The sequence below is a fragment of the Artemia sp. Qi Xiang Cuo genome, chromosome 14, assembly GCF_049724085.1.
Source record: "Artemia sp. Qi Xiang Cuo chromosome 14, ASM4972408v1, whole genome shotgun sequence".
Taxonomy (NCBI): Eukaryota; Metazoa; Arthropoda; class Branchiopoda; order Anostraca; family Artemiidae; genus Artemia; species Artemia sp. Qi Xiang Cuo.
The window spans coordinates 18,278,383-18,293,088 of NC_142807.1; the positions used below are offsets into that span (position 1 = coordinate 18,278,383).

A 14,706-nucleotide genomic window follows, 5' to 3' on the forward strand; every position below is an offset into this window, starting at 1 on the left:
ATCCCCCTAATATGCAAATATATAGCCCAAAATATATTATTGTATAAACTAAAGGTCAAATGAAGGTTATATTTCATTTGGATTAACCTAGCTTCACTTCTTGGGTGTGTTTCATTTAATTAGCAAGTACCATACTATCTTATCAAAGCACCTATTAAAGTTCGCTATGAACCTTAATCATATCTTTTAAATTCATCACTCTTATTTTCCTCTTGTTTTAACTTTCTTTTAAACTGTAATTCCACTTTTTAAATAGTAGTGAGAGAAAGTCCTAATTAAATGTGCGATAGATCTCTGTACGCTCCTGTTTTCGTCCAATTATTTTCCAAAGATTGTATTTTCTTTTCAACTCTAATTTTCAATAATATCTACATCTAATCCTGTTAAAGAGCTCTAGCGCAACTATTCGCTTTTGCCCCCCCCCGCCTACCGTCAACTTCCTCCTATGATTTTTATTTTTTCTTTTGAATCTAATTTTATCTTTCCTTCGAACTTAATTTTTTTTTCAAATAGAAGAAAGAACTAATGCTGTTAGCAAGATCAATTGAACCTAATTCAACACGCCCAAATATGAACAACTTATCCATATTCCTAATCGCAAATGAATCAGTAGAAGAAATTCAACATGCCAAACACCAAATTCGTTATATTCAACTAACTATAGGAAACTCGAAATGAACTGAAAATTGAAAAGAGCAGGTCCTCAGCCCGATAAATACACCACAAAAAAAGGCAAACTGAAAAAATTATAACATGACATTAAAAGCAAAATTTCAAAGTGTAAGTTTAAAATGCAAAGAAAGTAAAGAAATGCGAGAGTAACTCAATATGTTAGAAATTAAAACCGCTTGACTCAATATAGGAAGCTCAATACATTTCGTCGGGAAACCAGCATAGACAACAGAAAACAGTAAGTACTCAAGCACATTAGCCCATAGCAGACAAGATAACTTAGGCAAAAATACACAACGAACAGGATAACTAAACAAACCCAACTAAGCCCAGAAAAACTGAGAAAAAGTCAACATGCTAATAAATAAATAAAAAAAATAAGCTCAGCAAATCAGCAACTCAATCCACACTACTCAAAAACTCAAATTTCATACAGACAATACGGGAGACTCAGCACAAATAACTGAGAATAGCAAATACTCGCCTAAGTTAACCAAACAGAGACAAAACACAACAAGACAGCCTAGACACAACTAAACTATAAAAAAATTCAACACGCATAGAGAGCTAAGAAACAAAAAATAAACTCAATACATTAGAAATTACACTCTCTCAATTTAATAAGGAAAACTTAACATAGGAAATTGGGAAACTTAGCAGAGACAAGTGAAAAAAATAAGTACTTGAGCTTATTCAGCCTGCCACATTTAGACAACCTAGGTAAAATCATAAAACAAAAAGTACATCTTAAAATAGCTAACTAATCTAGAAAAATTTGAGAAAAAAGTCGAAACCACAAAAATAAATAAATAGGGAATTGAGCCCACTCATCTCTAACAGAAGATACTCTAAACATATCTTTATTGGGTCAATTTATTACAAGATACACAAACAGCAAGAAATTTTCCACGGTTAAAAATTCCACAGTTCGACAACTCTAAAAACCTATAAAGACTTTCAATAATTTTTTCGAAGTCAACATTCCTCATGCTTTAAGCTTCTAAAACATGACAACTAGAACCCTTCATTAAAGAAACTTATCAATTCTCACAGCTTCAAAATTCTTACATTTTAATTGTCTTATGTTCAACTACTAAAAGACTTTATATTTCAAGAAACTTGCCCAATATCAAAATTTCACAATCCTTAAAATAAAAATTTGTACAATTCGTTTACTCACAGATTTCACCGTTCAAGACAATCACAAACTTTCGAAAATCCACGTTTATTACACTATTGAAATCTTCAATGCAAAAACTTAAAGCTTTCACGTTTTTCTTGAAATCTACTAAATTTCACAATTCCACATTTCCAAGAATGTAGATTTAGAGATATTACAAATTTACGATTCTAACACTTTCACATTCGTCAATTTGGCAACTCAAAAAGTTGCCTATATCTAGTATATAAATATATATATATATATATATATATATATATATATATATATATATATATATATATATATATATATATATATATATATATATATATATATATATATATATATATATATATATATATATATATATATATATATATATATATATATATATATATATATATATGTATATATATATATAGTATACATCTAGCAGTCTCCTTCAAGAAACTCACCGACTTTCAGAACTTAACATTTCTTATGCAGTAGTTCCATAATTCATCAACACAAAGATTTCATTATTTAAGACAGTCCCCAAATTTTACAAGTTCAAACTTCTTAGACTTTGAAATTGTAAAATTCGACAACTCAAGGATTCCTGTTTTTCAAGAAACTGTACCGTACAATGTAAAATTTGAAGAGAGAATATTATTCAAATATGCGCTTCTCAACTGGATGGGGGGGCATAGTCTTGGTCCCAAAGAAATGTGATATTTTCCTTTAAACTCTCAATAGGACCTAAGAAATTACCTCTAGCGATTTTATGTGAAATTTAAAGAGAAAATACTATTCAAATGTGTGCTTGTCAACCAGAGGGGGGGGGAGCATAGTCTTGAAACCCCAAAGAAACGCGGAATTTTGTTAAAGACCTCATAAGGAATAAATAATAAAGTATTATGAATGATACGGCTTAAATTTACCTCTGATATACCTTTCTTTAAATCACTCATGTTTTGCTTTTAGTTTAGCCTATATAAGGCGTTCGTACGTTTTGTTTCTCCCTTGCATAGTCTTGTCTGAAAAAACACTGTATTTTCGCTAAAGGCTCTTAATATGGCTTAAATTAGCTTTAATGTCAACCCTACCCTGTAAATGATTGCTAGGAGTCCCATCTTTCTTTAATTGACGCATGTTTTGTTTTTCCTTTGTCTTGTTTTTAACTACATTTTTTCGTGTTTTGATAAAGCTTGTCAATTTGTTTTAATAATAAATTTTGTATTTACAATGGTCAGCGTCTTTTTTATATTCTTTGTTCCAGGACAAATCATCAATATGTCAACGTTTACACTGTTAAAGCGTCTTGTAGCCCCTCTTTCGCCTTTATTACTAAAAATACATTGAGAGCAACCCGCAATATTATCTGGTATCACTCCCTAAAAAGCATTACTTAATGAACAGACGTAATGTCTAGTAATTGATTTTCCCCGTCTGCGTGTCAATTATTGTTCTTGCAGGAAACACGCAATCATGATTCTAGCATGCACGAAAAAGGAGATTCTTTTTGCGTGGAATTCGTTATTTCCCATAATGTATTCCTCGGAACAGAATATTGGAAAGGGTTTCATGGACGAGTTGATCAAGGCTGAGTTCTATTGGATGGAAATTGGTCTTTCGAGTCCTAATGAAGACAAAAAATCGTTAGAATATAATGATCCTTTGAGAAAAAATGCATTGAAAGAAAAATAAAGTCTCAAAAAAAAGTATTATGCAACAATCACCATGTTTGTTCTTCTCAGTTAAAAGCAGGGGGACACCCCTTGGGTCTGAAGAAACAGTTTGCGTGAGAATGCGTCATCTATAAACACTCCTCATTACGAAAGAACTACAGAAAGAAAGCCTTGAAAGAAAGAAAAAAATGTCTTGAAAGAAAGAAAAAACCTCCTTGGAAAAATCTCTTAGAAAACATCGCGGGATGTCTTCAAGTGTATTGAAATGTCTTAATAAAATTACTCTGCCTGATGTTGTCATTACGTAAGAGCCCACGTATGCGCTACCATTCAGTTATTCCCAATAAATCTACTAAGTGACACGTGATTGTGTGATTCCCTATTACATAGCAACCGAATGCAAACATTGTCATTACACATGTTGAGTCACACAAGATTGCGTCATCCTCTATTACATAGCAACTCAATGTAAACATCGATGTAACACCTGCTGGCTCCCATGGAATGGCCTAAGACCTACACCTCTTAAAAGCCTCAAAAAAAATTGCCAGGATCGGAATTCGAATGGAGTGGGCTCATGTGGGCCCTGGAGCCCCCCCCCCCCACCTTTACTTGGGTGCTAAAATGCTAATACATTCCTGATTGATGATGTGAGAGAAACTTTCCAGTTAAAAAAAATTCTCAGGCTATTTAAGTTTGCTGGTTAGCCTTGAACTTAATGAATTTTACGTATTTAGAATCACTATAAAAAGCTTATCGTTTGGATGTATAAACATTGTCAAAACTTTTTCTTCTAGAGTTAGGGTTGCTATTGATACGACTCAATCCTTACCAACAAGTTGTTACCACACTGTTTGGATTTTATTTGAGTCTCTATTCCCGATACTCGTTTTTCACTAGTGACTTGGATTTACTTTCTGAGCTCGATAAGCTATGTCAGAAGCTTACCCTTTTGTACAAAAGTAAGATTGAAACTAGCTGGATTTGTTCACTAATACTTTGCATATAATGAATGTTTTTAATCTCTAGAGCAAATGGAATAAGTAACCAAAGACTGTTTTATTCTAGGTCCGTCCGCTGAGAAGAAGAGAATTTTCTGTTATTATGGAAGTTGGTCCATGTACAGAAATACCTTGGGAAAACTGGATATTGAAAATATAGATCCGTTTCTTTGTACAGATATCATTTATACATTTGCTGGATTAGACTCAAACAACAAGATTTTTAGTTTAAACAATGATATTGACCTCTATGATAACGGAGGAAAAGGTGGATTTAAACGTTTCACATCATTGAAAGAATCAAACCCTCTGCTGAAAACATGGATATCAATTGGAGGATGGGAGGAAGGATCTTCAAAATACTCCAAGGTAAAGGACAACAATACAAACATAAATATGCAAAACTTCAGCCTTTTATATTTTGTTCTCAGGTTCCTTACAATATTACTTTTGTTGAATTCTGCTACTACTGACTATATCGTCCAATAGGCACGTTTTAGCGTCTTAGCAAAATATTAATAATTGTGATCCCAGTTCTGATAAGGGTTTGAAATTAAGTGATTATTTATCTTTCAAGATGAAGAAATGTGTTTCGAGGAAGAAGATTCCTGTGGAGTTGAGTAAGCAAACTAACCATACAGAAGGAAAATTATATAATCTATTAAGAAAGATTCCTTAATTTCTCTCTTAGTTAATCATATGCCCGCATGATTAACATGAATCCTGTGCCAGCATTCCTGTGCCAACCTAAAAGAGTCTTCTAGAACTTGGAAGAAATGAATCTTGATCTCATTCTATTTCAAGATAGTGTTTTCAATATACAAGTTTTCAATATATTTCAATATTTTCAATGTTTTCAATATATTTCAATATTTCAAGATAGTCTATTTCAAATTTTAACCAGGCAAAATGAATCTATACTGCTCCTGTTTTTATTAGATTAATTTAAAAAAATTCCCACAATAACATTAACATTTTGATTACTAAATATCAGTCTATGTATATTAAACTGACAATGCACATTCATTTGTATTTTTTCAGTAAAGTGCCAACTATGTTCTGGCCTTGGGAAGGCATAGGGGTTTTGAGCCCATCTTATGTTAATTTCTGCTTGTTTTGAGTTTGACTCGGTTATTTCTTGTAATTTCTGTTCGTTTTGGGTCTCATTTAATTATCAATGCTGATATGCGGTAGTTTAACGCTTGGTAGATTATTTGATTTGATTTTTGCTCATTTTTGGTTTAATGCAGTTCTTTACTTTTCTTTGAAAAATTTATTTTGTGGAAAAACTTTTTTAATTAATTTCCGTTCGTTTTTTATGAGATAGTCTTTTCAGGGAAAAAGAAAATAACACTTTAAATCTTTTCGTTTTTTAAGACTTTATAGTTGGGCCTGCTATATGTGTGCCGGAGAAAAATTTTCAGCGATTTTTAACAACATACACCCTTTTAAAAATCTGGAAACAAATAGTAATATTTAATTTAGTTTCATACCTCCTCTAGTATACCTGAAATAGAAAACTTGATACCATTCGCCAAAAAAATCTGTTTAATTTCTCTGATAGCTTGGATACACTTACAATATTTTGATTTGGTTAAATTTTAAGAGCAGAAGTATCCCCTAAAGCTTGAATATAATACCCTCAGTCGTTCTTGGGATACTGCTGAGATGCCTTATTGGGGATTAGCATTAACCCTGTGCATTTTGATTTAATCTTAAGGCATCATTTAGTTTTTAAACATAATGGGCAAATAGGAGGATGGGGCTGGGAGAGGGATTAGTTGCCCTCCAATCACTTTCGACTAATAGAAAGGGTATTATCCCTTTCTATTTTCAATCGAATGAGCCCTTTTTGACGTTCCTACGACAACTTCTTCGATACGAAGTGCCCTTGTCAGTAGGAACCTATCATGAGCTACTGGGCTTACATAATTTATGCTCGGTTTGATGGTTTTCCTCACTGAGAATGTTTTTTCATGGTTTTTCTCACTGAGGATAATTTATTCATGGTTTATTGATCCACGAAGGGGAGAGAATTTCTGAGAAATTGATTTGCATAATCGAGGGGAACTAGATTTTTGAGAAATTGATTACATAATCGACATAATCGAATTGATTGATTACATAACTAAGAAACAATATGTTGTTTCTAAGCGTATTGATCGAGTCTAACGGGACAAGATCACGTGTCTCTTTCTAGCCCAATCAGGGAGTTGCGTTAGGTTTCCCATTACATCAAAATTCACCCTTGAGATTTTGTATATAATGGAGATGCGTTGAGGTTAAATTATCATCTAGTCTCAAGCCACCATGGATAGAGCATTAAATATTGATGAGTTGGAAACTTTGGCTACATCGATTTATAATGTGAGTTCTGTTTTGTAATTTTTCTTACTTTATTTCCGAATAAAATCATGTTACATAGTCCCCCTCCAGTATATTCAAATTCAGGGTATACCCCCCCCCCCCAATACAGAATCCACTATGCTTTGTTTATAGTCGATAGAAAGCGTAAAATACGCTCTTTTTTACCATGTAAAAACCCCCCACCCAACCCCGTGAACGATTTTAATTCTTTCATTGGAAATAACTCTCTTTTTTGATAAATTCATGCCTTCTGTATCCTAGCTAAAAGTGTCAACTGACTTCTGTCAACCCTTAGCCATTAATATGCTGATTCCATTTAAGCCGTAAAGATTTAAATAGGGTTAAATATCGCATCCTGTCAACACACATCCGCTATGTAGGATACCAGAGAATTAAGCATTACGATTGTTTCACAGAAAGACACTTTTTTTTCCAGTCGAATTAGTGATACAGTAAATCTTATAAATCGCAAGGGGGAAAGGTGACAGTTACGATAAATATTTTAATATGGAAAATTTATCTTCCATTTTGAGTACTCAGTGTTTATATGGAGGAGGGGGAAGGGGCAGTGCATCGCTTCTAGCAGCTTCGTTGTAAGGTGAAAAAAAACTGCCCCCCCCCGGTGAACTGGAAAGAGAGGGATTCATTGTGCAAACATGTACCCCCTTTTGACAAGCTAACTAATTTAGCATTTCCTATATATATATATATATATATATATATATATATATATATATATATATATATATATATATATATATATATATATATATATATATATATATATATATATATATATATATATATATATATATATATATATATATATATATATATATATATATATATATATATATATATATATATATATATATATATATATATATATATATAACCCTGAAGTTTAGTGTTTGGTTAGCTTTGAATTATACCATATTTATGGATGGCTATTTTGAGATCTATATTTTAAATCATTGGCCTGGATTTGATGCAGCTGTTGACCCTAAAGAATAATGCTAGTTTTTTTAATTTTTTTTCTAAATGGTAAAAATAGGATTTCAATGTTTTTTTGGGTTTATTTCTCACATGTTATGTATTTAATTTTTTCTCTAAATGGCAAAAATAGGATTTCTATGCTTTTCGGGTTTATTTCCAAATCGGAATGTATTTAATTTTTTTCCTTAGTTGTAAACGTAGGAGAATTTCTAACTGTCACAGATTTATACTTTTTGCTTTGGTGAAAAGGGGGGAGGGGCTTCTTTGAGACAAATGCTTTCTAGACAAAATTATGCCTGACAATAAATTCTTTTTTTCTTCTCTAACAGGGGATAATTTTTTTCTAAATGGTAAAAATAGGATTTCAATGTTTTTTGGGTTTATTTCTCACATATTATGTATTTAATTTTTTCTCTAAATGGCAAAAAAAGGATTTCTATGCTTTTCGGGTTTATTTTTCATAAGTTGCGTATTTAATTTTTTCTCTAAATGGTAAAAATAGGAGCATTTCTAAATATCGCAAATGTTTACTTTTTGCTTTGCTGAAAAGGGGGGGTATTAATATCTTTTCTTCCATAACAGGGAGACATTATTCTATACTAAATTTTCTCTTCTTTTTAAGGACAGTTTTGAGAAATGCGCACCTCCCCCTGAAAAGAGAGCTAAGGCTAATGGCGCTACTCCAATGCAACAACTGGAGATAGCTGGCCCATCGAGAACCACCCACATCCATTCCGAACCAGCGCTGCCTGCCCAAGCTTCATCTGCGCAGGCAACAATACAGCTAGGCCAAGAACCAAAAAGATAGTGGATGGCTGCTTTCAATGCCGCAGCACCGCCTATACAAGATTGTGAGCTTGCCCTCCAACATGTGTTACCCGAATTTTCAAGACCAATCTCGTCTATTCAAGGTCATGAGGTTTCCCTGCAGCACGCGCGACCAGGACCTTCGGGCGCCAATATACAGTCAGAATTGAGAAGTTTTGGCATTTTTTCCTCTATTTTCTACACGGTTATAAAAAAATATCTACCTATTTCTTCCAACTTTTTAAGGCCTTTCTTTTCGCCATTTTTTCAACACAGTAAAAATATGTCAGAGATATTAAAAGGCATTTTTCTCCCAAAGGATATATAATGTTCCCCGTTTGAATCATGTCAAGTGCATGCATTCACCCTGCTAAATTAGGTTAGTGAACCCAAAAAGGACACTATATTCTTGTAATAGTAGGGTTAGGTAATTTCTATTACGATATAAACGAAAGGTTAATCTTGCCTCTACAAATTTCTTAAAAAGCAACTTTCCATCGAAATGAGTTGTGTATCATGAAAGGGGTAGGCTATCCATTTCAAATCATGTTTTTTTCCAAAGCAGATAAAGAGTATTAATATGAAATTTTGTTGGAGGGATTGTTTGAACAAAATCATAACCTACTATGTAATGTTTAAGATTGTAAACATCTTATATTAAGGTGGAACTTTCAGGATATATAAAGTTGTGAATTAAGCAAATGCTACTAAGCACATGTAAATAATAATCCAATTTTAAAAATAGGGTGATTTAGACACTTTGAAAATAAGGTATTTTCTTGTATAGATTGCATTGGTTCCATATTCCTTGTAGCCGTCCTCATCAGTTGGAAAAGACACATCAACGGCGTTTTGCAACAATTCACCATTCAGTGAATGGCAGGGTATTGGTAATGAAATACCTGTCACTAGCGATGATTTTTTAAGTAATTATTCTAGTGTATATAGTAGCAAAGTTGAGCAGAGAGATTTGCCTTTGCTAAGTCCAAACACTATGCAGCTTTTAGAGTATTTTACCAATGAATTAACAGGGAACCCTCCCCCTCAGATTACACGAATATAGTTCAAACAAATGAAATGACTTCTCACAATCCTATTGTTGAACAAAGTGGGTCTGGGGGTGGTGATAATATACAAGAGGGGGAGGAGGGTGACAATACCCAATTTACGAGACTTCCCGAAATCCAGCGGTCAAATTCAATATTAAATACAATAGTCGTCTACAATGCGCCTGTTGGGGATCCATTTAATTCGCTTATGGGGGGTAATTTAGTATTTGACCCTATAGATATTGTCCATATATATTTAGATAAAATTCGTGCACTCTTAGAAAACCAGATTCAATTGTGGGGGGGTAGGGAGGTTATTAAGGTTTCAATTATTTTAAAGGTATTTTATTTAAATGAGGGTAAAAGTGAGGTTTATGACCATTATGTACATACCGAGATGCTAGTGGTCTATCCGCATTTAGAAAATTACGAAAAAGTTTTTATGGAATGAATAGGCCATATTATTAAGCATCTCGAAAATTATAACGAGAATGGGAGTGGATCTGTGGTTCTTTTTATTAAAAAATTAAGTGTTAATATTTGTAAAGTTAAAAAAGATTTTATTTTAAGAGGGGGTGGGGCGTGGGAGAGGGCTATAGTTTTAAAATATAATCCAGATTTAGAGGGTTGCAAAGGCGTTCAGCGAATCTGTTTTGAAACAGGTCAAAAATGTTTCATGTATGCTTTCCTCATGTCAGCTTTCCGACCTTTGAAATATGAAGCCAGAAAGAAAAATTTAGAATACTGGGCTGTACATGGGAAAATAGGGTCCGATTTCCCACTGTAGATTTCACTTGTTTAGTGGGAAAATACCCAGTAACGCTAAGATCTATAGATATTTTTGAAAGGGCCAATGCCCATTTAAATATCGGCGTTACTGTGGTCCAGTATGAAACTGAATTTCAAGATGGGGCTCGCTCTAATAAAAAGGGGGTGTTATTCCCAGTAAGGGGCCCGTCAATTCAAGTGGTGAAGCACTGGGTTTGGTTGCTGTACACACCACCTAGTGAACCCAATGCAATTGGCCATTCCAATCCTATTACAAATATCAGTAGACTTCTGGGGGAGGGTAAGACTAGGGGGACATGTTTCTAATGTCCGACATCCCTGTCTAGATTTTTGGACTGAGTTAAAGTTTCAAAATCATATTAAGCACTGTGCACGGCATGGTTATCAGTCAGTGGAAACAGTTTGAGGTGGTAGGGCCATTTTAAGTTTTAAAAGTTTCCGAATTACCCTCCTACAAAGCAATAAAATCTCTTAGGATTGTGAAACAAAGCTAGTGGAAGTGAACGATCCTCGATTTCCGAATCGATTCAAAAAACATCGAGGCATAGCGGTTTCCTATGCCCATGCGCAAAGAGACAGTTCTAACACTGTGCACCTGTTAGAAATAGTCGAAACGTTGGATGAGGACGAGTGCATGATCAAGGCACTGACCAAATTAATTGGCACTGCAAATGACGCTATTTCTCGTTTGAGAAATACCCATTACCCAATGTTGTTGTCTGCAGAGGATTGTCCCGAGATTAAAAATTAAAAAAATATGCTGGGTTTGTCAGGGAGAATTTGAAGAGGGGACTAAGGGGAAAGGGACTAGGGGGAAAAGTTGGGGGAAGGAGAAAGTCAGAGATCATAAACACTTGTGGCAGGAAATATCATCAGGGGGTAGTAATTTTAGAGGGGTCGCACATCAATCGTGTAATGTGAATGTAAGCCAGCAGTTTTTTATACCGATTTTCATTCACAACACAAATTATGATTTAAAATTCATTTTACCGGCTTTGGCATGTATGCACAGGGAGGGAGGGGTAGTAGATAGTCCATGGGTAAACAATTCATTTACCTGTAAGATTCTCCCCAAATCAGCCGAGAAGTTGGTGGTTGTCGAGCTGAAATGGCAGGTAGTGAATAATGGGCATACGTGTTGGAATAAAATCAGGTTTTTAGATTCTTTTAGTTTTTCCCCATGGCATTGAGTCAATTGATTCAAGTGCAGAAAAGCGACAATTTTTATAGTTTTCCTCTGCTTAAACAGCACTTTCCAGACAGTGAAATGTATGACCTACTGACTTGTAAAGATGTATATGCATACGACTATTACTGTTCAGGCGCTCGGTTAGGCGTGGAGAAACTACCTCAAATTGAAGCTTTCTATGATTCACTCACCAACAGTAAATGCACTGCCGAGGAATACGAATTTGCCAAGACGGTCTGGACTAAGGGTAATTGTAAAAATGGGTGGAATTATTGTAGACTGTACTGGGCCAGTGACGTTTTAACTCTATTAGATATTGTCTGTAAAAACACAGACCAAATTTATTCAGAGTTTGGACTAGATATAGGCTATTATTTTTCCACATCACATTTGGTGATGGACTTGATTTTAAAAATTAGTAGGGAATAAATTGGGTTGATCACTGATGTGGATAAACACCTTTTTGTAGAAAGATCAATGAGGGGTGGGTATATTTTTCATGGAGATCGCGTTTTGACAACAAATCCAAGTGGGCAAGACTTTGGTGTAAAGTCAAATGCAGTTTCCCTTGACATGAACTCGTTATATCCATCCAGCAATATCTCACTACTCTTTGCCGTGTGGAAACTATAAATGGCTTGAGAATCCTTTTGAGATCCCCGACATTCACACCGTCGAGGACAATGGGCCACAAGGATGGTTCTTTGAAATTGACGGACACATTCCATTGGCGCTTCATGATTCAGTCAAAGATTTTGTTTTCCCCTTTATCAATCGACCAGTGACAAAGGACTCACTGATCCCATACAATCGATCATTGGTTGATGATATGGGGATGCACTGGACCCCCTCCAAGCAGAAACTGATTGCAGATTTAGACCCTAAACAAAATATTGTTGTTCACCATGTGCTTTTGCGCTGGATGGTGAACAATGGTTTCAAGATCACCAGAATACATAGGGTCCTGCAATTCAGTCAAAAACCTTATTTAAAGACGTTGATACCTTTGTCGATAAATGCTCTCAGGCAAAAAGTAAAGTGGAAAAGGAAATGTACAAGCTCATTTAAAATTCAGCGTTTGGCAAAATGTGTTAAAGCGTACGAAACAGATCTCATTGTGACGTCGTGACTGACCCCCAAGAATGTGCACGACTTATGGCAGACCCCAATTTTACATCGTTCACAAGCATAGAGGCAAGCCTGGTTCTTCTACACAGGAAAAAGAGAAATGTGGTACTGAATAAGAATACAGCGGGAGGTAGTCCAGAACTTGAAATTTCCAAAAAGCTCATGTTGTCCTTTTTTTACAATGTGTGCAAGGTACAATGGCCAAGGGAGGGGGAGGTTCAACTTTATTATGGGGATACAGATTCTCTGCTGTTTAAAGTAAAACCGAGGATTTATAGGGGGATTTAGAAAATGGGGAACACATCAGCTTGCGGATGGCTTTCACTAACTGAAATGCATCCCTCTACCCCGAGTTTGTGAAACGTCAGGCCCCCAATCAGCTACTCATGTTAAAATCAGAGACGGGGAGTGATTTGATATCCAATAGGGTGTTCCCAAGTCCTAAAGTTTATTGCGTAGAAACTCACAACAAAGATGTAAAACAGGCGCGTAAAGGGGTGCCGAAACATTTTGTAAAGAACAATTTCAAAACGAGTGTCTACAGAACCTGTGTAGAGAGTATCCTATTGCCGAGAGCACAAGTGCTTGCAATTCGCTCTCTGCAGTATAAAACTTATACTGTTAGAGTTGAAAAGAATGCAATGTCTTGTATATCCGACAAAGTCTTTGTGCTCAATAATGGTGTAAATGTACTCCCCCACGGCCACTATCAAATTTCAGACCGGGTTGAATGTGTAGACCATCGCAACCAACTCGGTCTGGATAAATTAAATTAACCTAACCACACCTGATAAATTAAATTAACCTAACCCAACCTAACCCAACCTCACCTGATAAATTAACTTAAATACTCAAACCTAACCTAACATGATAAAATAACTTATATGCTCCAACCTAACCTAACCTTTCATTAATTAACTTAAATGCTCAAACCTAACCTGCTATAGCAGCGACGACGACTATTGTATTGTGTTTCGACCCGCGATTCCCGGGGGAGTTAGGGGGTCCCGCCCGCGGCCGGCCTTCGGCCCGTGGCTGGGTATGTTTAGGCCCGCGGCTTAGGGATGGAGGGTATCTTTTAAGTTCATGGTGTTCAACTGTGCTATTTTAAGTGTCTTTTTATGTGAATAAGTGTTATTGTTGTACAAATAGTTCTATTGTACAAAAAAATGTGTGTGTGTACAAAAAGTGTTGTTCTTGATGGACAAAAAGTGTTTTTTATGACAATAAATGTTATTGTAAAAATAGTGTGTATGTTGTTCTTGTTGAACAAAAAGTGTTTTTTATAATAAATATTGTTCTTGTTCTTGTTGAACAAGTGTTTTGTTCAATAAATGTTCTTGTTGAACAAGTGTTGTTGTTGTTGCTATACAAAAAAAGTGTTTTTGTTAATAAATGGTGTTTTATGTTGAACAGAAAAGTGTTTTTATGATAATAAATGAATGAAATATTGTTTTTTTGTTCTTGTTAACGTAGATAGATTTATGGGAAAATTATTATTATTACTTATTAATTGGACAAGTATGGTTTACAGTTAGTTGTAGTCTGACTATTGTCAACTGCAGTATGTACCAATTTAAAACACCATTCAGGTCGTTTCTGTGTGGCCCATAAATGTCTGGGAAAACGACACTTTTAGCTAAAATAATTCAAAATTGTAATAAAATTTTTCTGGAAAAACCAAAGAAAATTTATTATTGCTATAGTATTCGGCAAGAGTCCTACGATCAAATAAAAGCTATTGCCACATCCATACCAATATAATTCACACGGGGACTTGATGTTTTCAATAGTATTGAACCAAATTCATGGCTGATTATTGATGAGTTGGCTGAATCCATTGAACAGTTCTCTCAGGAAATGCTTTAGCTGTTTACCG

The 14,706-nt window shown here is 34.7% G+C and overlaps 1 protein-coding gene across 1 annotated transcript in view; it reads left to right on the plus strand.

Annotated features, from left to right (window-relative positions):
* Positions 1 to 14,706, plus strand: part of LOC148944230 (uncharacterized) — a 404,320-nt gene that overhangs the window by 199,641 nt on the left and 189,973 nt on the right. Inside the window, exon 5 of the mRNA XM_089099872.1 lies at positions 4,570 to 4,871. Coding sequence (XP_088955998.1) covers positions 4,570 to 4,871 — 302 coding nt within the window. The remainder of the gene's footprint in view (positions 1 to 4,569; positions 4,872 to 14,706) is intronic.